We start from the raw sequence: 25,174 nt of genomic DNA on the forward strand, positions 1-25,174 counted from the left end.
ATGTATTTATATTATACTGAATCACACTCCACAAATCCCTTGTGGAATGAGACCAGGTATAAATAAACAGGTATCTAGCTTTTAGATTTTTCTAACAATGCTAACACTGCTGCCAGGTCATCTGAAATATAAAGACTGTCTTTTCCATCAGCAGCACAGAAGACGAGTACTTGAGACTCTCATCATTCCCCCCTTTCATGAACTAAGGGCTATTCAATTCTTGTCAAAGGACAGGTGAGAGGAGTGGTATCTGAGAAAGACTGACTGAGGGGGCTGTTAGATACCCTTTCATCTCAGTTCCCAAAGTTTGATTCTTGTTCTGAATTAGATTAGGAACTGATGCACTCGACTATAACCTTAGCTCCCCATAGAAATATCACCACTGAATCAGGACGCAAGACCATCTTCTTAGCTTTTATGAGGACTTGATTTTTTTTAAAGGCACATACAAACTGTTTTGAATCTTCTGCTGACGCCCTAATTAGACTGTAAGGTATCTGAGAGCAGGGACTATCTTACTCACCTTGGTAGCTGTAGCACCTAACACAGTGGATGCTGTGAGAACAAAAAACATTACATACATAAATGCTGAATACAATAAAGTGACCAAAGTATACCAATGTGTAGCAAGTTAGAAAGCCTTTTTATTTTTTTGAGACATAGTCTCACTCTGTCACCCAGGCTGGAGTGCAGTGGCGTGATCTCGGCTCACCGTAACCTCTGCCTCCTAGCTTCAAGTGATTCTCGTGCCTCAGCCTCCTAAGTAGCTGGGATTATAGGTGCACGCCACCATGGCCAGCTAATTTTTGTATTTTTAGTAGAGACGGAGTTTCACCATGTTGGCCAGGCTGGTCTTGAACTTCTGACCTCAAGTGATCCACCCTCCTCAGCCTCCCAAAGTGGTGGGATTACAGGCGTGAGTCACTGTGCCCAGCTGTATAAAGCTTTTTTTTTCTTTTTAAAGGATTTTCGCAGAAAAAATTTTTTTTTAAAAAAAAAAAAAAAAAGGAAATGCAAACCTGCAAAGCTAAAATTGGGCTTTATGTTTTCACCAAGTATGAAAACCTTCAAAACAGACTTCAAATATGCAATCTGGACAGGCTTTGTTACCAGGTTTTTAAAAATCAAGTTTGAATAGTTCAAAAACAAGTAAAATTGTTTTAGTGAAGAAATGGCCTTTTAAAACCCAGGTCCTAGCTGGGCAAGGTGGCATGTGCCGGTAGTCCTAGCTACTTGGGAGGCAGGCCGGAGGGTCATTTGAGCCCAGGAGTTGGGAGTCCAGCCTGGACAATACAGTAAGACCCTGTCTCTTAAAAAAGAAAAAATTAAAAGCGAGGTCCTGAAGGTTCATGAAATCAGTATCGGCAATTCATTTAGATGACGGTGCTCAAAATATTCGTCCTGTGGAAAGTCACAACGAAAGGTAAAATTCTCAGGACATCTGTGAGTTAAAACAACAGACCCAGCGTAGGGATTGTGCCAACCTCCCCGTCTCTAGCTGCCCTGCTGGCAGTCCAGGAAGGGTATCTCCTGTCAGTTCCTGAAAGGGAATTCTTCAGCTGCCAAATCAGGCGGGAAAAAGGAAGTATAGAAGGCTCTGTGGAAACTGGCACCAGAGCACAGTTTCAAGGCACCGAGAGTTATATTTGAAAAATCATGTAAAGGTGGCTGCCAAGATTACAGTAGATTTAAAGCAGTATAAGAATCGTTCATGACTAAGACCACTGAAAAATCCTGGACCCAAAACAACTCTAGAGACACAAACACTGTAAACGATACCTAGTATATACTTACTACCGGAAAATCTGCCACACGTGGGATTAGAAATGACAACCTCAACATGGTTTGTTGCTAAATACAGTACCCTCCTGTTCTAACAGCTGACTTTTATAGATACAGAAATGTACTGAGGGTAAAACCATGCCCTTAGAAAGGAAACGCTGTTGCTACCTATACAGAAACAGCCTCTCCTAATAAGAAACACACTGATGACCACCCTATCCCACAACCCCGGTACCCCTTACGGTGCTGAGAACTTTTGATACTGAGCCCGTTCAGAAAGCAGCACACACGAGAGCCAAATATTTCGGGCACATTCCAACTCTTGTCCACCCCTTAGTTTCCTTTTCAGTAGACTCCCAAGAACCTCCATCCACGGGAGAAACCTGGATTTGGGGGAGGGAATCCCAGGGGGAGGGGAGGGGAGCGGTCCACCCCGGGACACATGCACCCCCTCCAGGGTCCCCTCTGCAGATCGGCCCAGCTGTCCGGGCGCAAAGCCCCCAGCCCCGGCACCCAGCTTCTCCGGGCCCCGGAGCCGCCTGGAAGCCCCCGTCGGCCGCAGGTCGAGAACGTGCTTCCCAGGCCGGGGAAGGTGCCCGCGCCCTTGCCCGCAGCGCCCCGCCCCGATGCCCGGCCCTGCGCCGCGTCCCAGCGGCGGCGCCGCCGCGCGGTAACCCGGAAGTGGCGGCGGCGGCGGCGGGCGTGCGGGAGCGGGAACGGGAGCGGGGGGGCGGCGCGCACGAGCCGGCCATGGCCGCCGCCGCCGGCTTTGTGTGCCGCGCGCGGGCCCGGGCCGCCCGCGCCTCGCCTGGGCTCCGGGGCCGCCGCTGACCCGCCCGGGCTCCGAGCGCCGCGCCCGCCGGGCCGGCCCCGCCTCCTGCCCTCCTCCGCCTCCGCCTCCTCCTGCCGCCGGGCGGGCGGGCTGCAGCCGCCCTCCGCGCTCGCCTGCCCGCTCCCTCGCCGCGCGTCCGCCCTCCGTCCTCCCGGGCCAGCCAGCCAGCCAGCCAGGCCGGCGGCGGGCACCAGGCCGTCCCGATGCCCGAGCCAGGCCCCAGGATGAACGGCTTCTCGCTGGGCGAGCTGTGCTGGCTCTTCTGCTGCCCGCCCTGCCCGAGCCGCATCGCCGCCAAGCTGGCCTTCCTGCCGCCCGAGCCCACCTACACGGTGCTGGCGCCGGAGCAGCGCGGCGCCGGCGCGTCCGCCCCGGCCCCGGCCCAGGCTACCGCCGCCGCCGCCGCCGCCGCGGCCCAGCCGGCACCGCAGCAGCCCGAGGAGGGCGCGGGCGCGGGGCCCGGTGCGTGCAGCCTGCACCTCAGCGAGCGCGCCGACTGGCAGTACTCGCAGCGCGAGCTGGACGCCGTCGAGGTCTTCTTCTCGCGCACGGCCCGGGACAACCGGCTCGGCTGCATGTTCGTGCGCTGCGCGCCCTCCAGCCGCTACACGCTGCTTTTCTCGCACGGCAACGCCGTGGACCTGGGCCAGATGTGCAGCTTCTACATCGGCCTCGGCTCCCGCATCAACTGCAACATCTTCTCCTACGACTACTCGGGATACGGCGTCAGCTCGGGCAAGCCCTCCGAGAAGAACCTCTACGCCGACATCGACGCCGCGTGGCAGGCGCTGCGCACCCGGTGAGCCCGCCGGGGTCGCCAGGCCTGACTTCCAGCTGTGGGGAGGCGGGGTGGGGGTCTCTTGGGGCCCCTGGGGCGGCCTGCCAGGAGAGGGGCCCCTCCTCCGGGGCTGAGGACCAGCGGAGAGCCCCTTGGCCGCCGTAAATTCGCTTTTCTTGTCCCTCCCTGGCTTTCTCCCACCCTCTCCAAAAACCGCGCCAGCCTTCAGGTTCCTGGAGAGCTCGGACTCAGAGAATTTTGCCTGCTTTGGCTCGCCTGTGTGTCGCCGGCCCACCGGCTGGGTCTTTTGTGGCTCCGGTCACCGCGAGTGGCAGCGTGTGGGTGCTTAAGTACCGGGCAGAAAGAAACAACTTGGTTCGTGTTTCGTTTGTACGAGCTGAAGTGACCTTGGGCAAGGCACATGGGTTTCTAGACTCAGTTTCCTTCCCTGTAAAGTCAGTGGGCGAGACAGGATGGCCTCTAAAAGACTTTCTGGTTGTAAAGTGCGGGCAGGACAATGTCTGGGCAACCTTGGAAGCAGCTGGAGCGTCGGGTGGAGCGGGGAGTTTGCCTCCTGGTGGGGCAAAGTAGTGGCACTGTGGGGCAGGAAGTTAGCTGGTAGCTGTGGGCCTGGCACCTTCCACACGGCCTCCATAACAGTCCAGGATAAGTTCGAAACTTGCAGGGGTGGGAAATCTCTGACCTTAAATTAGCATTCACAGAAGGACTGAAAAGTGTTTAGGGTGGGCCATCTGTGAGCCAGGCACAAACTGGGGGCATGGTTTAGGGGTTAGACCTGGTTGTTTTATAACAAGCAAACCAAAAACCTGACTTTTATTCACTATTAGACAAAAGTCTTATACATGGGCAGGTCAGGTTACCTGTTTGTGCTCCAGTTTGGGTATCTGTGACCTTTCCGACCTGCCTCATAGCAGTGATGGTGAAAATAACCTGAGGCCATGTCTATGATGAGATTTGATTTCTTCAGATGAAAGAGTCCCCAGAGGAAGTACACCGGGCATTATTGTCGCCATGGACCCTTCTATAGTTTTTATCTAAAACCTGTTTGCTTATGCACATCACCAACGTAAATGATTTTTTTTTTCATTCGTACTCACGCATATGTTCCTAAGTGACTCCTTGCCTGTCTGGGAAAATGGCTTGTCCAACAGGGAAGTACTTAATATTTGCTCTATGTTGCATGTTTATGCCCTCCTGAAGTCCTGAAGGGGATGCCCTCATTGGGATTATAGCTTTTCGAAAGTGGCTTAGGCAGATGAGAATGTATCATATGCAGATGCATTGGGTCAGAGTCTGTAAGTAGTTAAAAGCCACCTGTTCCAGTAAAGGGTTTCAAAAGTATGTGTCACACACAGTCGATAGCTTGCTAGAATTTGCTGTTGGCAAAGGTATTAAAAATAAGGTTGGCATTAGATCTTTAAAATTTGAAACATGAAAATCCTACCTTGAGTAGATTTTTTAATTGAAGAGTTTCCATAGAACATTGCTTCTGTGTGTGCATGTCCACATTACAATGAAAGCCTTTCACATGGCTCACCCTTTGCCCCAAATATACAGGTGTGTCTGTGTTATAGCTTACGTGGAGTGTAGTTATTTCCTGGAAACTTTTTTTTTTTTTTTTGGTCATATTTAGTTGAATTAAGGGGCGTTGTTTTGGATAATGTTGAATTATCTGATAGTGTATCAGTTGAATTAAGGGTAATTGTTTTGGATAATTTTGAATTATCTGATGGTATGTCTAAAGATTGCCCATGATTTATTTAATGTTATACCAGAACTCATATCAAAGTTAATTTATTCACCTGTAAAATAGGTTAGAATTTAAAGGCTGCATGCGAAGCTTAGAATTTGAAGGAACCTTATAGATCCTCATGTCTTGTGCTTTTCAAACTGTTTTGACTGTAACCTCACAGTAAGAAACACATTTTACGTTTTGATCAAGCACACATACACGTCTGTATCCACATACCTGAAGCCAATGCTTCACAAAACAGTAATTTTTCTATGGGCAGCACACATAGCAGAATATGTTGTTTTATTTCACTTTTTTTTTTTTTTTTTTTTGAGACGGAGTCTCGCTCTGTCGCCCAGGCTGGAGTGCAGTGGCGCCATCTTGGCTCACTGTAAGCTCCGCCTCCCGGGTTCACGCCATTCTCCTGCCTCAGCCTCCCGAGTAGCTGGGACTACAGGCGCCCGCCACCGCGTCCGGCTAATTTTTTGTATTTTTAGTAGAGACGGGGTTTCACCGTGTTAGCCAGGATGGTCTCGATCTCCTGACCTCATAATCCGCCCACCTGGGACTCCCAAAGTGCTGGGATTACAGGCATGAGCCACCGCGCCTGGCCTATTTCACTTTTATAAAAAAGAAAAAAAAAGATGGTTGTGAATTGCTAAATTTATTTCCCAACTCATGTATGGACACTGCTCACGTTCACCCAGCTCATCTGACAGGAGGATAGACTGGCGGCAAATCAGCAGTAGGTCTCTTGACTACCAGTTTAGTACTCTTGCGAGGGCACCATTGCCACGGTAATCATATTTATCAGATTCTTCAGGAGGTGCGTTTGTGTGTCTTGGTTATTCTGCTGACATAAGAGTTACCTAATTCTGAAGCCAATCAGCCCCTCAACCACTTTCCTCTTGCTGTTCAGTATGGTTCTTCTGCTCTTACTTGCCTGGAGCAAGTTCTTATGCTATTCTCTCTTCTTTTACAGCTTAATTCAGGTCAGTGCCATGGCAGGAATGCCTTCCATCCCATGTGTCCATTCTTCTGTTACTGGGTCAGACTCTGTTTTCCACCGGCCATCCCCCATGTCTTCTTTGGGAATCTTTATCTTTCCTGCCCTCCTAGTTAACCACACTCCCCAGGACACTGATTGGAGAGCTTGCCTTGTTCTGAGTCATCTTCATCTCTGTACTTAAGATTATTCCCCCAGGAGGACTGTAAGGTGCAGTGCCCTGCAGGCCCCAAAGCCCCACACTCAGGACTTTGCCCCACTCTTCTGCTCACATCGTCTTTTGTATCTGCCCTTCTCCTGTGCTAGGAACAATGGATCCTGACTGGATCTTAATTGGATTAGGAGACCCTTTGTGTTCCCTGTGCACCTGGTACTCAGCCCCTTTGCTTGAGTTATCACAGTGTTGCTATATCTGTTATTTAACTGTATCTCCACTAAATTGGAAGATCTCTGAGGGCAGGGACACTATGTCTTCTCTATTCCTGACAGTTGGCAAAGTGTCTTAAAATAATAGGTAGTCATTGGTATTTGTTGAACAAATTGCACATAATGGGCGCCCCATAAATAAGTGGGGTAAAGTTAATTTTTCCTAAGTTGGACTCTTACAAGTACTTGGATCTTATTTTATCTTCGGGGTTTAATATCCATGGGTACAACCATAGACAAAAAAAAAAAAAGGGCCAGATGTATTGGCTTGAGGCCTCATCCACTTTGTATTCATTATATTGGTGTTCTTGTGACACTGAAATGTCTGTATTGAAGAGAAGAACAATACTAACCCATCCTTTGTATGTCGCTACATCTTTTATCCATTACCTATTTGTGCCAGCTCCTGCTCATGCTAGAGTGAGCTGTCCAGCCCTTGAAACAGATGTAAATACTACCAGTGTGCAGACCCCTCATGCATGGATAAAGACAGTGAATCCCCCCAGATGATGAGTATTAAGGTGGGCACGTAATCCAGAGTAAGGGTTTCAGGAGGAAGTAGATTTGGTAAGAAAGGTGGTTGTTGCCGTTTGGCCAATAGATGATTATTTTAAACTCTTGAAAAGTTACTGAAAAGAGTGTAGCGGAGAGGCAGGGTTTGAAGGAGCCAGGAAGAGTGGCATGCACAATGAGGAGAGCTCATTGAGCATGATGGAGAGCCCCAAGATCAAAACTTGTTTTACGTTTGCATTACTGGTAAGAAATATAAGTATGTTGTGAATACAAACAAGTGAGGGAATGAATTGAAATCACTTAGACATATCTGTGGAAAAGACACTGAAAATCAGGGTCACCTTATTGGAGTGTATTGTTGTCACTTGAGTTGGGGAAGTAAAGTGATTAATCTGTGCAGGAATGGCTGCCTATTGGTTAAGGTGGGAGTAGGCAGATTCAGCCTCCTCAACACACATCCTTCCAGGGGATCCTCTTAGGGCTGAACAGTTTTAGACTGTGTGTGCACAAGTGGCACCATGACTCAAGAGACAGTGAATCAGACTGATTTGAAACTATAAACCCAAACAAGCAAATAGCCCGAAGAATGAGGTGTAAAGGAGGCAGAGTATTTTAGCTGAAATATTTTAATCTGGAGGAACAGGAGAGTGGGACTCTCCTGTTTGGACATTTGTAACTTAGGTGTCTGCTGATGCCATCCACAGAAGTCATCTTTGATGCTTCTTTTTGATGCTGGTGACAAAAGCTGTGGAGGAGAGAGGCGTTTGGTAATGTAGGCAGAGAAACGTTGATACAGTCAGAGAAAGCAGATGCGGAGGGAAGAAGATAAATAAGACTCTTCGGTGCCTTTAGTACAAAAGGCAAATTACAAAAGACTTAATATTTCATTTATTCCTTCATTTGACCAGTAAACCATTAAACATAGGCTGGGTGTGGCGGCTCATACCTGTAAACCCAGCAATTTGGGAGGCCTAGGCAGGAGGATCACTTGAGCCCAGGAGTTCAAGACCAGCCTGGGCAACATAGTTGGGACCCCCATCTCTACAAAAAATTTTTAAAAGTAGCCAGGTGTGGTGGTGTGTGCCTGTAGTTCCAGCTACCCAGGAGGCTGAGGTGGGAGGATCGTCTGAGCCCCAAAGTTTGAGACTGCAGTGAGCCGTGATTGTGCCACTGCTCTCTAGCCTGGGCAACAGAGTGAGATCCTGTCTCAAAAAACAAAACAAACAAAAAACCCCAAACTGTTAAACACACATTTATTTATGCTCTGCTTGTGCCAGACCGTGTACTACGTACTCTTGAAGTATCGTTAATCCCAAGCTGTTTCTTTTTGTTGTAAAAGGATGGATATATTTCAGAGGCATTTTGAATACGTAACTATGATTTGCTGTTTTATAACTTTTGTGTCGGTGATTCACAGGATCCATAATTGGAAAATCCATGTCACAGCAAAGCTGTAGTGGCATCCTCTCAGGTCGTGGGACCCTTGAAAAACACCTTCTGTTGGTTGTGAATGGTGTTCACAGCCAGCAGTCTCAGGGTGGAATTCTCCTCCAGTAGCAAGTTACTTTCCTGGGCATGTTGAAGTTAATAACCTAACTTCTTTGTTCTCAGTGTTCTCAGAGGGAATACTATGATGCCATTAAGGGAAGAAAGCTTAGAGTTTGTGCTTGAGTTTGAGTGATTAGGGAACAGAAAAACAGAAATATGTCGGCCGCGGTGGCTCACAGCTGTAATCCCAGCACTTTGGGAGGCTGAGGCGGGCGGATCATTTGAGGTCAGGAGTTTGAGACTAGCCTGGCCAACATGGTGAAACCCCATCTCTACTAAAAATACACAAATTAGCTGGTCGTGGTGGCAGGCACCTATAATCCCACCTACTCAAGAGGCTGAGGTATGAGAATGGCTTGAACCCGGGAGGCAGAGGTTGCAGTGAGCCGAGATTACGCCACTGCACTCCAGCCTGGGCGACAGAGCGAGACTCCATCTCAAAAAAAACAAAAACAAACAAACAAAAAAAACAGAAATGTTATGAATACTGTTTGACATAAGGGGAAAGCACAATGATATTTCTACAAAGGAAATAGAATGTTGGCTTGCAATTCAAGGCAGCCAGTATGTGAACAGGAAGAATGTAACTCTTAAGAACAGACCTGTTGAAATTGAAGTAGGCATAGTCCGTTTTGGGGATCCACTCAGAGCCCTTCTCTTTGGTCCACCTTCAGCCTGTTTCCAAGTGCTCTTTTGTCATACCTGGCTCTTCCGGCTTGCCTCACCGTGTGGTTCGGCAGGTTTTCTCTCTTTATCAGTACCAGAATCTGAGCTCTCACTCTCCTCTCACCACAATTTACTTACCCGTGGTTCTGTTTTGAGGGGCCTTGCTTTTCTCCAGTAATCCAGTTGCAAAGGATCTGACAGATGACTTCATTTTCTGTGTTAATGGGCAATAACTCCTTAATGTGTTCTCTTCCGAGCACAGTTGTTTTCATTTAGTGCACTCTTAGAGGCTCAGTCTTCTCTAAAATTCAGTCTTAGGTCAGGCACGGTGACACAGCCTCACTGAGACCTCCCTGTAGTCTCAGTTACTGGGAGGCTGAGGTGGGAGGATTGCTTGAGCCCAGGAGTCTCAGACCAGCCTGGGCAACATAGTGAGACCTTGTCTCTACAAAAAATAAATTAGCTGGGCATGGTGGCTCATGCCTGTAGTCTCAGAGCCCAGGAGTTTGAGACCAGCCCGGGCAACGTAACAAGAACCTGTCTCCAAAAACCAAAATCAAGTCTTAAAATTCTAATAATGCCATGTCATATTGGTGTAAAAAGCATTTTTTTCCCCTGCAGAAGTCACTTAAATCATACGGTCCTGAGATTACTTAGAGTTTCCCTTTAAGGTCATTCCCTACCTTATATTACTGCTTCTATTCCTCACTCTGTCTCCAAATTTAGTAACAACTCTCTTCAGTGTTGATAATCCCGTATAAGACTCCAAAATCTGGCTTTAGGAATTGCAGTATTCATTTTGATAGCAGAGTTTACCCTCTGTACTGGATTTTGCTTAGGCTCGTGTTGAAACTATAAATCTGCTCTACTTTAAGAAGCCTGTGTACAGGAATCCAGAGTCTCAACATATACAGTTAGGAGATTATTATTTGGATAACAGAGTGCTTTTTTTTTGTTAGGGCTGCTTTAAATAATAGGCTTTCTAATTTCATCTAAAAGATGTGATTCAAAAAAGACAAACAAAACCTTTTAGAGTAGAAAAATCATTTCTGACTCTAGCACTCCCACTAATTCACTATGTCAGTTTTGTGCAGCTGTAACAGAAGATCTGCGACTGGGTAGTTTATAAAGAAAGAGGTTTCTTTCCCAATTTCTGGAGGCTGGGAAATGCAAGATCGAGGCACTTGCATGTTTGGTGTCTGATGATGACTGCTCTGCTTCCTGGCTGGCTTCTTGAACCAAAGGCGGGAGGAAGGCTCTTGCTCAAAGCTTTCCTCCAGAAAAGCCAAAGGGCAAGCGAAGGAGGGGAGAGAGGCGCAGACTCCCTCTTTGATAAAGAAGCTTCTCTGAGATAAGGCATAAGAATGGAGCCCACATGGCCTGATCACCCGTTAAGGGTCCCACTTCTTAATCCAGTTACCATGGCAATTACATTTCAACATCAGTTTGGGAGGGCACAGGTATTCAAACCATAGCAGCCCCCTTAAACAAGACACTTCACACTTCTGGGCTTCACATTCCACTGTTTGAAACCTGGAACAGTGAATTGTGATCCAACTGCATGGCTTCTGAGGTGTCTTCTGGTAAGTCTGTGTTTTGTGACTTTTAGGGAAACCACCTAATGTTTTTGAATTTGCTTTTTCTTAACTACACTGGGAAATACGGTGGATTCATTCTGGTACAGTGGATCTCCACCTTAGCTGTACTTCAGAATCTCCTAGGTAGATTTTTTTTAAGTGTGCAGTCTATGTATATGAGTGTGCGTGTGTGCACACACACAGCCAGAGTTGAGACACACTAGCCTAGAAATGTCCAAGAGCCAGTGAGTATATTAAGATCAGCCCCGCTTATAATTTGTTAAGAGTTGAAAAAAATGGAATGTTAGAAAAGATTTTTTATACATTAATATACAGCTATCCCCCCTTACCTGTGGGGGATACATTTCAAGACCCCCAGTGGATGCCTGAGCCTTGGAAAGTACCAAATCTGGTTTACATTATGTTTTTTCCTATACATACATATCTACAATAAAGTTTAATTTACAAAGTAGGCACAGTAAGAGATTATCAGTAATAGGTAATAATAAAATAGAACAATTGTGCCAATATACTATAATGAAAATTAAGTGAATGTGATCTCTCTCTCACAGAGTATCTTGTTCTGTACCGTGGATAGCTGAAACTGCAGAAAGCAAAGCAGTGGATGAGGGGAGAGTGCTGTAGATGGTTTCAGATAAAGATCTTTGGTGGCCAGGAACCCACTAGAGTAAACCATATGAAGGGGTAGTGGTTGAAAAGAAACCACATTCGTATCTGTGAGATTCCAGGGAGCCTGAAGCTCCTTCCCCGTTCCTCTCTCTCCAGCTGCCTCTCTCTGGGGTTGGCTCCTCTCATCTCCTGTCCACATGCCTGTCCCATTGCTCTTTCTACACTCAAGCCTTTTCCCTCATTCACACTCGCTGCACATCACTGAGGCCCACCCCACCTAGCCTTGTTCTGACCTGGCTGCCTGGAGCTGGGCTCCTTCATGCTAAGTTCCCATCCTTGCTTCACCTGGTTGTACCCCCGGGTTAGTGAGGGCTGCATGGCACATGTGTACATATGTAACTAACCTGCACATTGTACACATGTACTCTAAAACTTAAAGTATAATAATAATAATAATAATAAATACATACTGCAAAAAAAAAAAAAAAAGAAAGAAAGAAATGGAGCCACCTCCTTGGAGCCTGCAGGAGGGCGCAGTCCTGAGAGAAGGGGGCTGTGGCTGGGTGAGCATGTGGACACCCCAGGATGCTGTCACTTCTGTGCCTCCTGAGTCAGGCTTCTGCCCCTCCTCTAGTTGTGGATGGAGGGTTGCATGGAATCGTCACTGCTCTCCACTGAGCTCCCTGTGTGACACAGAGCTCAGTCTGACAAGAGAGCATCGACCTTGAAGAATAGACTACAATTAATTCCTTAAACCAGGTCAGTAGAGCGGTGACGTCATTGCCTTTTTGAGACCACGTGTGTGTGGGTGCCCATTGCAAGCCTGAAAGTGAAAGGCTATGGAAAAATAGGTCTGTTCCCTTTGGTTGACTCTGCTGTCTCCTGTCCTGCAGCTGACACACCATCCACCGTCGGGCTGTGGGACTGCTGATGAGAAGTGATCTGTGGTGTGGACATAATTCTGAACAGCCTGTGGGGCAGTGGAGGTCAGCCCAGGCATCAGGTGAAGAAGGCAGGAGAAAAGAGGCAAGGGAGGGAAGATGGCCAAAACTTGATGGTGCCAGTGGACTTCTGTATGGCTTGGGTTGGAGGTTCCTGGCGTGAAATGGTTTAATGATTTAGTTCTTCATTTGGAGGGTTTACAACCGGAACTGATTCTGGCTCTTATGTCAGAGTCACATGGGCAAGGTTGTCTCAAGGGTAACCTGGGGAGAAATGTTCCCTGCAGTTCTGAGCTTCCTATGATTTGTGTGTGTGTGTGTGTGTGTGTGTGTGTGTGTGTGTGTGTGTGTGTGTGTGTGTGTGGTTAGGAGCATATATTTTAGAGTTCAACAGATCTGATTTTAGGTCCTGCCTGTGATTAGCTGCTTGACCTCAGGCAAGTTTTCTACCATTTCGAGCCTCAGTTAAAATAATGATGATGGTTACCATAGCTGCAACCACCTTGTCAGGTGCTTAATACAGTGCTTTCCACATAGTAAGAGGATGGTATTGTTTAGGATTATTGATAAAATTTTTAGAGCTATAATAACCAAATGCTGAGATCATGCTGAAACTAGGTGCTTAGATCAGAAGGAGTGTTAAAGAAGTTGCTTCTTTTCCCACTGTGTGTAGATACACATACCCAGGTCAAGCCTAGCTTGGTGGCTGTGGAAGTGGAGGAACGGTAAAGATGTTTTAGTTTTATTTGTAGCTAAGGGGGAAGTCTCTTTGGAATTGTTGCTTATGGCCTCAAGAGCTTTGGAGAGTGGTATGCATTAGTATTTTAAATCTGATAGCATTTCATCTACCTAGGTGTTTATATCCCCAAGGGAGATCTTTAAAGGAGAGGAAACCCTACCTGTAATCCAACACCTGCAGTTACTTTGCAAACCATTCCTGGTTTGCCCCCTCCACTTTGCACTTTTTGGAGCTGGGCAGGAATCAGAGACTTCTCTGAGCAGAGTTAGGGATGGCAAGGACCAGAAGGCAAAAGCCTGTATTGTGTGCACCATTCAAGATGTTCTGGTTGCTCTTTACTTATGGGACGATCCTTAATAGAGTTAACCTTCCCTTTTCCTAGTTGGCCGGGGGACCTGAACAGCAAGCTTCCTTTTAAAATATGAATGCTCCCATAATGCCTTGCACCTCAGATTCATGTGGCGTTTTCACAGCTCTGTGTAATGGAGCTCATTGATAACTCCCACATTATTGATTCACTTTAGAGTGTTAAAGGACCATGGCTCCATGGTGAAATTGGAAACCTCTGTTTTCCAGGAAGTCGAGGTCATTCAGATTCAATGCTCAGACGAATAGTTAACCGTTGTAGGTCAATTACTTGCTGAATCGCTGAGAGGAGCCTAACCTCAAGCTTACTTGTTAACAGAGTACTGTTTAAATTTCCAAAGGAAAAACGAGCGTAGAGAACTGCCAGTACTGATGATTAGTTTGCTCCTTCACTTTACATTTTTTAATGGTTACAGTGAAATCTGGGCAGTTATTTTGGGGGGAAAATGTAAAGGAGCCTGTGTTCAGAATATATCCACAAAAAGTGGGTTTCCAGATGTTAAGTATAAATCTACTAGCTAAAATCTCTGTGATTATGATTGATAATCAGATGAGAATTCTTACCTAATCCAGACTGTTTTTGGAGACTGTCATGGACATAACTAAACCCTGTGCAGTGATGATTATATGGATTGCAAAGGTCTATGATACTAGAACAAGAATTTTGTGTGCTGATCTCACTTAAATAATTTTATTTATCCCTATTGTCATAAATAACTCAAGGGTATTTCAGTTTCTCCAGTTTTGATTGTTGTTGTGATGTTTAACTATCACTGTTGTCCTTATAACGTGTAAACTTTATATTATTTTAATTTTAATGTAACTATTAGGAAAGGACAATTCGCATGCTAATCACTTTGAAGCATGTTTTATTGTATACAAGAAGACTGGATAAAATAAGTACGTTAAAAAACGAACATGCCATTGTAAAGGCCAAGGGAAAACTTCTTTGTGTGCAGAATGTCTGCTGAAAAATCACTTGATAAAAAGCAGATTAATAGGAGAAATGGCATATAAATTTATCTGTGTGCACAGGAGAAAAATTACAGAATACCCAGTATCCCAATGGGGTGCATATTCTTATATATCTACTTCTTAGGGGAAAGGGAAATGGGAAAGTGTGGATGATTTTAGAGGGATGGAAATGATTTTTAGGGGAATTTAATGGACTTGAAGAACATACAGTGGCCTGAGATAAAGTCTGTTGGATCTGCAGGACAGACAGTGGTTTGTGACAAAAGTCTGTCTAGGTATGTTGACAAACTGCAGTCTTTCTTCCTGCAATAGGAGTTCAGTTAATGAAAACTTACAGAAGGCACCATAAGTAATTGTTTTCTTCTTTAGTGGATCTAGATCAGAGCTGTCCAATCTTTTGGCTTCCCTGGGCCACATTGGAAGAAGAATTATCTTGGGCCACACATGAAATATACTAATACTAGCAATAGCTGATGAGCCCCCCCCCCGCCAAAAAAGAAAAAAAAAACGCAAAAAATCTCACAATGTTTTAAGAAAGTTTACAAATTTGTGTTGGGCCACATCATCCAAAGCCATCCTGGGCCGAGGGTTGGACAAGCTTAATCTGGACTTAAGGCAGATAAGGGAACTCTAGAGAACAACTTCATGCTGTGGTTTGGGAGGGTCAGGGTTTTGGTGGGGAGGGGCAGAGAGGCTTCCTGAGGCTTCTACAGCTCGGCCTGTCAAAGTACTGTATTTGGGGATATCCATTTTTGAGCCCCAATACCATCATATATTTAATTGGAATAAATTAGTTTTTCCTACTAAAAATTCCAAGAAAACCCTAAAAAGGCTAAGAAGGTATTAAACTAAAAATATAAATGGTTTCCAGTTCCTGTTTCCATCCCTGAAGCTCAGTGGGAGCTTGCAGTGCAAGGGTTCCAGCTGCCTCTGGCTGCGGCCACGGGACAGTCCTTCCACACCTGGGCCCCGGGCACTGTCAGCGCAGCTCTTCATGCTCCTGTCACTCTCTTCCTTTTATCCAGGCTCCAAGTCACAGAGTCCTCTGTGGTCCCTTTCTCTTCTTCATCTGAATATCTGGTCAGCCACACGTTTCTATTACTATTTCCTCTGTTTTCCTTCTTTTCCTTCTCCTTCTTTCTTTATTCTAGGCTCTTGATAGCTTGTCCTGGAATTACTACACTAGCCCGTTCTCCCCATCTCACATTCTTCTCTATTTTTTGTTTTGTTTTGTTTTGTTTTGTTTGTTTTTCCAGACAGAGTCTTGCTCTGTCGCCCAGGCTGGAGTACAGTGGCATGATCTCAGCTCACTACAGCCTCTGCCTCCTAGGTTCAAGTGATTCTCATGCCTCAGCCTCCCAAATAGCTGGGATCACAGGCATGTGCCACCACGCCCAGCTAATTTTTGTATTTTTAGTAGAGACAGTGTTTTCGCCATGTTGGCCAGACTGGTCTCGAACTCCTAAGCTCAAGCAATCCTCCCGCCTCAGCCTCCAAAAGTGCTGGGATTATAGGCGTGAATGGTACATATGTTTTGTGAGTTAAGCCTGAGTACTCCAGTACAGGGGGCAGGCTTAACTCTGCGTGGTCAGCTTCACTCACTCCTTCCTATCAGGCATCTGGACCAGTGCAGCCTGGCGGGTAATGGGTACTCATCGGATATTGGTTGAGTAAATAAACAGGTAAGTTGGTAATAACAGAGTTCACAAACTTTAGTGTAAGAATTACTGGGAGGCCTTGTTAAAATAGATGCCAGACCCCATCCTCAAAGACTCTGAGAAAATAGTTGTGGAGCAGGCCCAGATGCAATCATTTTAAACCCGCAGGCCTGCAAGGGAGGGTGGGCTGTCTGTATTTTAGGAACCTGGGGACATGAAGTTCCTGAGGGAGGCAGTTGGAGACCCCACATAGTGACCATGCTTGTACAATATTACCTGCTCCTGGGAAGTTTCTGCGAATCTCCTTTGCTGAATCTCCTTTTCCGGAGCAGTAATAGTCACTGGGCAACTTGCAGTTTGTATCATACCAGGGGTTTCAACACTTTTTTAAGCAGTAAATATATACTTTTATAAATATATGTATATATTGTAAATATAAATATATAGTTTTTTTAAAAAAAGCTATTGGGGCCTGGCGTGGTGGCTCACGCCTATAATCCCAGCACTTTGGGAGGCCAAGGCGGACAAACCACTTGAGGTCAGGAGTTTGAGACCAACCTGGCCAACATGGTGATACCCCATCTCTACCCAAAGTACAAAAATTAGCCAGGTGTCGTAGCGCACGCCTGTAGTCCCAGCTACTTGGGAAGCTGAGGCATGAGAATCACTTGAACCCAGGAGGCAGAGATTGCAGTGAGCTGGGATTACGCCACTGCACTTCAGCCGGGGCGACAAAGCGAGACTCTGTCTCAAAAAAAAAAGAAAAAAAAAAAAACACACATGAAAAAGCTATTGGTAGCTGTTGTTGGCCTCCAGGATATAGTTGTATACTCCTCGAAGACTCGCACATCTGGATCACCATTTTCTTTACCCCTGGATCTCCTGCTTTCATCCCGTGTAGTGTGAATATCCTGGGCTGTTGAGAGCCTGTTCAGCAGCCCCGCCTCACACTTCCCGGCCTCTCCCTCATTGTTCTCCTCCTCCACCCTGCACCACTCTGCAGCAGCCCACACCTGTGGCCACACCTTGTACCTCGTGATCACCTGGAATGCTCTGCTTCCAGGATTTTGAATTCTGAAATACTCCTTTCTGACACACCTAATATCCTGTTGGATCTGCCTGTTTAACAAACATATTCAGTGTCCACTGTGGGCCAGGCTTTCTTCCAGAACAAAACAAGCAAAACCCCTGCTCTTGCGAAGCTTTGTTTCATAAGTGCCCATGAAAAACAGTAATCATAATGATTATGTGAATGATAGTTTATTATTCAAATATGATAAGTGCTAGAGGAAAACATAGAACAGGGCAAGGGCATTGGAGTACTAGAGAATGGTTGGGTTGGCTGCAACTTTTAAAGGATGATTAGGGTATGCTTCATTCAGAGAATGACACGTGGCCCCAAGCAGTGAGGGGTTAGCTATGTGCAGAAATGGGCTGAGGGACCAGGGTCCTAAGATGGGGCATGGTTGGCAGAGGTAGAGATCATCAAGGAAGCCAGCGGGGGGCTAGAGCAGGGCAAGTAAGGGGTGCAGGGGTAAGAGGAGTAGTAGGAGATGAGGACTGGGAGTAACTGGGGAGGGGTGAGGGCATTGGTCACATAGGGCCTTGCAGACCATTGCAGGGACTTTGGCTTTGACAGCAGGAAATGGGAGCCATTGGAGGGCTTTGGGTAGAGATATGACATGATTTGACTTAGGTTTTGGAAGGATCACTCTGTGTTAATGACAAATTGGAGGAGCTGATATGTCGAGGGAGGAAGGTGAGAGACCAATTAGGATTCAAATGCAGTATTTTAGATGAGAGATGCTGGTGGCTTGGGCCAGAGTGTTAGCAACAGCGGTGGTGAGATTTTGGATGTATTTGAAAGGCGGAACCAACAACAGTATTTGCTGATGCAGAGTGGGGAAGGGGAGTGTCAAGGATAACGCCAAGGATTTTGGCTTGAGAAACAGGAAAACTAGAAACTGAGACTGATTTTTTTTCTTTCAGTTTCATTAACTTTTTTCTTTTTGTGGAGATGGGGTCTCACTATGTTGTCCAGGCTGGAACTCCTGGGCTCAAGCAATCTTCCTGCCCCTGCCTCTGCCTCCCTAAGTGCTGGGATTACAGGCATGAGCCACCGTGCCCGGCAGAACTGCTGTTGATTGAGATGGGGAGGGCTGTGAGTGGCTCAGGATTGTGGGGCAGGGCATAGATCAGGAGTATTGCTGAGCTGTAGGCGCTCATCAGACCTTTAAGTGGAGATGTAGAGTAAGCAATAGAATTTAAGTCTAGAATTCAGGAGTGAGGTCTGGGCTAGAAATAAATTTGGGAATTCTCCCTTCAGAGAAGGAAAGGCAATTAAGCCAAAAACAAACCTGAAAGAATTGGCAGTTTTTCCTGGGGTGGACCTACCTCTGCTTCTGTGCCAAAATCACCCTGTAGGCGCTCTGCTCATCTGGCTCCGTAGCATCTTTGATCAGTGTTGCCACCAGGCCTTTAAAAGAACCCAGTGTTGAGGATCAGATGCTCGCATGAATCACTGAGTGACAGGTCTCTGTAGGAGACAGCATCCTGACATCAGAGTGTGACATCAGGTTGTGGGTTGTGGCTCTTTGGTCACTTTCTGTGGCTGGAGAGTGATCGCTCATTTCCCCCAAGATTTCTTTCCAGCACCCAGAAGAGCAGCAGGACAGCTCCATGCTTGCTGTAGCAGCCCCAGGCAGCCCGCAGGTGATTTCCCATAGGAGGCTCTATGCACTGCAGTTTTGCCAGAGGTCTTGTCATTACTGCATGCTGCCTGGCTTCCACTAGATTATTTCCCAAAAAAACCCTCCTACTGACTCGGTGTGGACTAGTGTTTCTTGATTTGTAAAATGTGAGAGAACCATAATTACTTTGGCAGGATTAAGTGTGGTGAAGATTACAGTTTTAATTTGCATAATGCCTCCTGCCTGTCTGTTTTCCTGTATTTCCTCTCTGAACTGAAAATGGGACCAGTTTCTTGGGGACTTTTGCAGGCATTGGATCTTCTGAAACCCATTCTTGTATTATTTTTGAGTTTTCCTCTTATTTACATTTGCTAAAGAACTGCAAAGCTAACTAACTAACACACCAAACAATTGGAGTCTGTATTTCTCAGGACTTGTCCCTTCATTTGCAACTCTTTTTTGAAAAGTTCTAGGTAGAATGAAAGACTGCTGCCTGTATATTTATGAAGGAAGAAAAATGCCATGGCCTTTCTTTGCTCTTAACCTGCTTTTCTGCAGTCGTCAGATGCTGGTGTCCATTAGCCCTCCTGCACCATTCATATCTCTTCCTTGCCAGCAAGACAGACTTCCCGTTCTCTGTCCCCATAGTTCTAAGATTATGCCTTTGTTCTAGCCCTTATCCCCTGGTCCTTTGGTTACTGATGACTGTACCTGGACTCCCCCATTGGAATGTGATCTCCTTGAGGGCAGAGGTAGTATCTAACTCTTTAGACTCACCCGGAGCCCAGTACAATAGTTCTTGTGTCGAAGGACTGGGTTGAATCACTGTAAGAGGTAGGATTTGTATTGAGAGCTCTTTCTTTTCAGGTTCAGGATGTGGGGCCTTCATCTCCTTTGATTCTTGGAATGAAGGCATCAGTCAGGTGGCTGGTGCAGCCCCAGCTTCCTGCTGAGGTTCCTCTCTAGGCATGGATGTGAATGTGTAGCCCAGCCAAGGAGGGGTAGAAGGAGCCATCTGGGCCCAGGAAACAGCCTGCCATCAATCCTTCAACTGCCTGGACTTCTATATAGAAGACAAAGCTTATTTTCTTAAGAGCAGCCTCACCTGTCTATGGGTGAGGTCCAAGAAGAGTAATAGAAGTGCTCAGAGGAGAAGGGGAATGTTTGTTCTTCTTGTGGTGTGTTAGGGAGGAGTGTGTCCATCTGTCAGTGTAGTACAGCCCTCCGTATGTGGATTGACAGCCAGCTCATTCTAATATGTTTTTATAATACTTGGGAAAAGTGACTGTGGTTGTTATGGTTGAAGGATATGCCTATACTTCAAGTGTCACTTGATAATGAAAATGCAGAATTCAAACAATTTTTTTCTAAATCTATAGTTTTACTGACTGCCTATCTATCAGCTTCATCTCCTTGGATCCATGAGACCTGTGCATTTGCTGTCTTTTTGTTACTTTGCCATGTTGTTTATTAAAAACAAAACAAAACTTTATAATGGAAAAATCTCAAATTATATACAATATATAGAAAATATTAAGATAAATTCCATGGCAGTCTCATCACCTGCAGCAACTATTAACATTCCACCATTCTTACAGCATCTACAGTTCCACTCACACTCCACCCCCAGCCTCTTATTACTACTTTGTAAGTCTTTTTTTTTTTTTTTAAGGAAAAATGTACATGCATTGGAATGTACAAATCATAGCTCTCTTAACTTCCTAGCAGTGTCTTCTTGCCATCCACAGCAGCTCTCAGGCGCAGTGATGAGCCAGCCACAGAGCCAGGCTCTCCTTGGTGTGCCGTGGTAACAGTGTCCTGCCATTTTTGGGATGTGGATTGCACTATGAGAGTATAGTTAAGGGAGGTTGTGGATAAATTTAATACCAAATAGTTACCAAAGGAAAGCCACTGAGGTCTTGTTCATTTTTTTTTTTTTTTCAAAATCAGTCTTAGAAAGGAAAACAGAAAGAAAGATAGGGAACTCCAGGAGTGTGTCCCATTTATCCAGAATTAGTGGTATGCCATAAACAGAGCCCTGGTCTGGAGCTGAGAGAACAGTGGCTTTCATTAATATTGAGGTACAGGCCAGGTGCAGTGGCTCACGCCTGTAATCCCAGCACTTTGGGAGGCCAAGGTGGGCGGATCACAAGGTCAGGAGTTCGAGACCAGCCTGGCCAACATAGTGAAACTCCGTCTCTACTAAAAATACAAGAAATTAGCCGAGCGTGGTGGCAGGCGCCTGTGATCCCAACTACTCGGGAGGCTGAGGCATGAGAATGGCTTGAACCTGGGAGGCGGAGGTTGCAGTGAGCAGAGATTGTGCCATTGCACTCCAGCCTGAGTGACAGAGCGAGACTCTGTCTCAAAAAAAAACAACAAAAAACATTGAGGTACACAGCTGTATGGCCTGGGTAGTCTTATAATATCTTTGGGTCTCATTGTCTCCATATACAGACACACACACACACACACACACACACACACACACACACACGTATATTTATTTATTTATTATTTTTCTTTTCTGAGACATGGTCTTGCTCTGTCACCCAGGCTGGAGTGCAGTGGCGCAATCATGGCTCATCACACCCCTGACCTCCTGGGCTCGGGTAGTCCTCCCACCTCAGCCTCCTGAGTAGCTGGGACTACAGGTGCAGGGCACCTCACCTGGCTAATTTTTGTATTTTTTTGTAGAGAAGAGATTTTTGCCATTTTGTCCAGGCTGGTCTTGAATCTCTGGGCTCAAGCAGTCTGCTTACCTTGGCCTCCCAAAGTGCTAGGATTACAGGCGTGAGCCATCACGCCCAGCCTGTCTCCATTTATAAAGTAGGCAGTTTGCATTAGATTGTAGTTCTGGTGTATCCGGCATTCCTTGAACGTCTGTTTTATGCTAAACACATTTCACACATTACATAATTTTAATCGCCACCCATCTGTGAGGCACAAACTGTTGTTGTCTCCATTTCACAAATGCAGAAACTTAGGACCATGATAGATGAATGATTTGTCCCAGGTCACACCATGTTAAAAGGTGAGCCAGGATTTGAACGCAGGCAGCCTGACCCTGCAGCCCATGCTCTAAAATTAGAAAATATTCACTACATGCATAGTCTTCCAAGGTGGCGGGGGGTGGACATCTAGAAAATGCTCAAGACGTACGCTAGGGGTGCAGAAAGACAACACCAGTACTTATATTTTGGCTTAATATTTATTATTTTTCTTTGTTTTTTGTGTGTTTTCAATTTCTATGGATTTTGTAGTGTTTTAAAACACACACAGACACGCACAAATCGGGAGCACCTGCTCTCATTTTTATGAAAAAGGATGCATGAATAAAAGGTGAGACACCAGTGTTCTCAATTCATAGTGTTACTTAATATATTTTTGGATTTCTTTTCTCAGAAATACAGTATCTGAGCATGACAGTAAATTAAAATGCTTAGAAATTGCAGTCTTTCAACAAATCGAGTACTTGATATATGTCAGGTGTTGGGCTAAGTGCTAGGTATAATCTTCTGCAGTAAAAAAAAATACACAGCGTTAGCCAGGATGGTCTCGATCTCCTGACCTCGTGATCCTCCCGCCTCGGCCTCCCAAAGTGCTGGGATTACAGGCGTGAGCCACCGTGCCCGGCCTACACAGTTTGCATTTTAAAAGATTACTTTGTATACCCCTAGAGAGGTTCCCCCCCCCCATGGAATTCTATATTGTCTAACTGTTTTCTGATGACATAAAATTTCTCCTGAGTCTTTGGAAATCAATTGAAAGGAAGGAAAGAATTGCAATGGCCATTCAGATTCCTCTCACCATTTGGATTGGGTGGTTCTGACCACTTTACCATTTTTTTATGTTGATTCTGATCAGAGGAAGATGGCTGAGGATTAGTAAACAGAAACCTGGATAACTGTAGGTGGGCCTAGGTTAAGAGCAAGGACAGTAGAGCCAGACCACCTGAGTTTGAATCCTGCCTACACTGTTTAATCTCTGTGCCTCAGTTTCCTCTTCTGTAAAGCGGGGAAATGATAATTGTGAATATAGTAGGATTGTTATTCATAGTAAATGAGTGAGTGTTTGCAAAGTGCTTACATGTAAGTTGGATAGAATACATTTTTAAAAAACTGAAAGGAATGAGGGAAAGATATGAATGAATGAATTTATAGTAGTAGACAGCTTTCAAAGATTTGAGGAATAGCAACCCACCTATTTCTAAATGGGTTTGTGATCTTCAAAGCGCTTTCACGTACACTCTCTTGGTTCCTAAGAACGGTTCTGTGCAGCCCACATGGCTGTTAAGTAGTGAGTGCAAGGTTTCCATGTATTTCTTTTGACTTTTACATGTTTTCAGTGTTTCAGTTGCCCAGATTAACTTGTTGCCATTAGTAGTCATTTTTGTCATTCGCTTTGTAATGCTTTTGTCAGTCTAAATAAAGCAGTGTGTCCAAATGGTCTAGCAACATAGTCTTTCCCTATTTGACCTGAAAAAAAAAATTTAGAGCAATTGAATTTTAATTCTTACAGTCTGCTTGTGGACATTACTGTAATTGTTTTCTTGAGCCATGATAACCTATATTAAATAATCTGGAGCAACATTTTATTCCTGATTATTTAAACAAGGACCAGTTTTTCCTACTGACTTGCATCTTTTTAGACAGGGAGTCAAAATCTTTAAAAGTCAGTCTGATGTGTTTATGGAGTCTGCAACATGCCTAACTCTAAGAGGTAACTAAAGAAGGGGGTTCTTTTATCTTCCAAGAGTGTGGCTTATCGTTGCAGGTGGCTTCCTGGAGATGTGCGTACTCCAGGGAGAAAGGATGTTGATTATAACTAGCTGCTCAGGAGCCTGGTCCTTGGCAGTTCTCAGTAAAGGCTCTTTGACCTAATTCCACAGACTAAGCTCCGACATGCTTCTATCTCAAGACCACGGGGACAGCCGCGTAAGACAAGCCCTGTGACCTTGTTGGAAACATCTCTGCTTCATGGGTTCTTGCCAGTCTGTAGGTCCCCCACAATTTCTACAAAGTAAGAAGTTCCCTTTAACCCTAAAATGAGGGGGCCCTGGCAATAGAAGAGCTACGATCATGTCTAGAGCCTCTGTAGGTTTCTTGGTAGATTGGATCTCTAGTGTAAGATGCCATTAATAAAGGAAATCATCTTAAATCCCTAATTCTCGGTTGTCATTCCACTTTACATCCCGTCAGATATTTGGAAACTGCTGGTTTGTAAGCTCCATGAAGGCAGAAGTGGCATCTTGTTCATATTTGAATTCCCTACAGAACCTAACGTGAAGTGGAGCCTCAATAAATCCTGGGTGAAGTAGATTAAATTATTCTCTTACTTAATCTCTTTTGCAGCCTGAATGTTCCCAGTTCCCTTGACCATTCTTTGTATAAGGTATTTCCAAATTCTTCACCATCCATGTCCTTCTCTCCGAACGCATCCCTGTTGAGCAGAATTTCTGAGACAGGCCCGTAGTGCAGGTATGGTCTGACGAGGGGCAGTGCAGTGGGTCTGTTCCCCCATGACCTCATCTCGCCAGTTAATGAGGCTTAAAGATGAACAAATAGCCTGCTATTATCTGAAAAGCATTTCTGAAAATATTGCTTTGAGCAGGATGATAGACTTGTTATAGGGAAGATTCCATTCATTGAAAGCTTACTTAAAAATATTTCCCTAGTTATATTTTTATTTTTATTAATAGTTTTTTAAATGACATTTATTTCTAGGTTTTCACACATGTGCTTTACATGTTCTTGTTTTCCTTTACAATTGAACATACACTCTATCAGCCAGAGGCCAGTGAGCATTTGATGGGGGCCAAAAAAAAAAAAAAACGAGTTTTGGCATAGCTAATACTTTTCATCTTTGCCTCATCCATATTAAGTTTGAGTCTTGGGCTTATTATTAATTTGAGCACTTTCATTTTTTTCTATTTTCCACTCGTTATAAAATTACAGCAATTTTTTTTTTTTTTTTTTTTGAGACAGACTCAATTTGTTGCGCAGGCTGGAGGGCGGTGGCATAATCTTGGCTCACTGCAACCTCTGCTTCCCAGGTTCAAGCGATTCTCATGCATCAGCCACCTGAGTAGCTGGGATTACAGATGTGCACCACTACGCCCGGCTAATTTTTGTATCTTTAGTATTTTCATCATGTTAGCCAGGCTGGTCTTGAACTCCTGACTTCAAGTGATCCACCCGCCTCGGCCTCCCAAAGTGCTGGGATTACAGGCGTGAGCCATTGTGCCCAGCTGCAAAATGCATTTTAACAGTGGTTTTAAAATCTTTATTTGGC

The 25,174-nt window shown here is 45.3% G+C and overlaps 1 protein-coding gene across 1 annotated transcript in view; it reads left to right on the top strand.

Annotated features, from left to right (window-relative positions):
* The first annotated feature begins 2,552 nt into the window (after positions 1-2,552).
* The window catches only part of ABHD17C (abhydrolase domain containing 17C, depalmitoylase), a 60,629-nt gene continuing 38,007 nt past the window's right edge, over positions 2,553-25,174 (top strand). Inside the window, exon 1 of the mRNA XM_003810731.5 lies at positions 2,553-3,413. Within this exon, the coding sequence (XP_003810779.3) occupies positions 2,818-3,413 (596 nt within the window). The 5' untranslated portion in view covers positions 2,553-2,817. The remainder of the gene's footprint in view (positions 3,414-25,174) is intronic.

This window comes from Pan paniscus, chromosome 16, assembly GCF_029289425.2.
Source record: "Pan paniscus chromosome 16, NHGRI_mPanPan1-v2.0_pri, whole genome shotgun sequence".
NCBI classification, from domain to species: domain Eukaryota; kingdom Metazoa; phylum Chordata; class Mammalia; order Primates; family Hominidae; genus Pan; species Pan paniscus.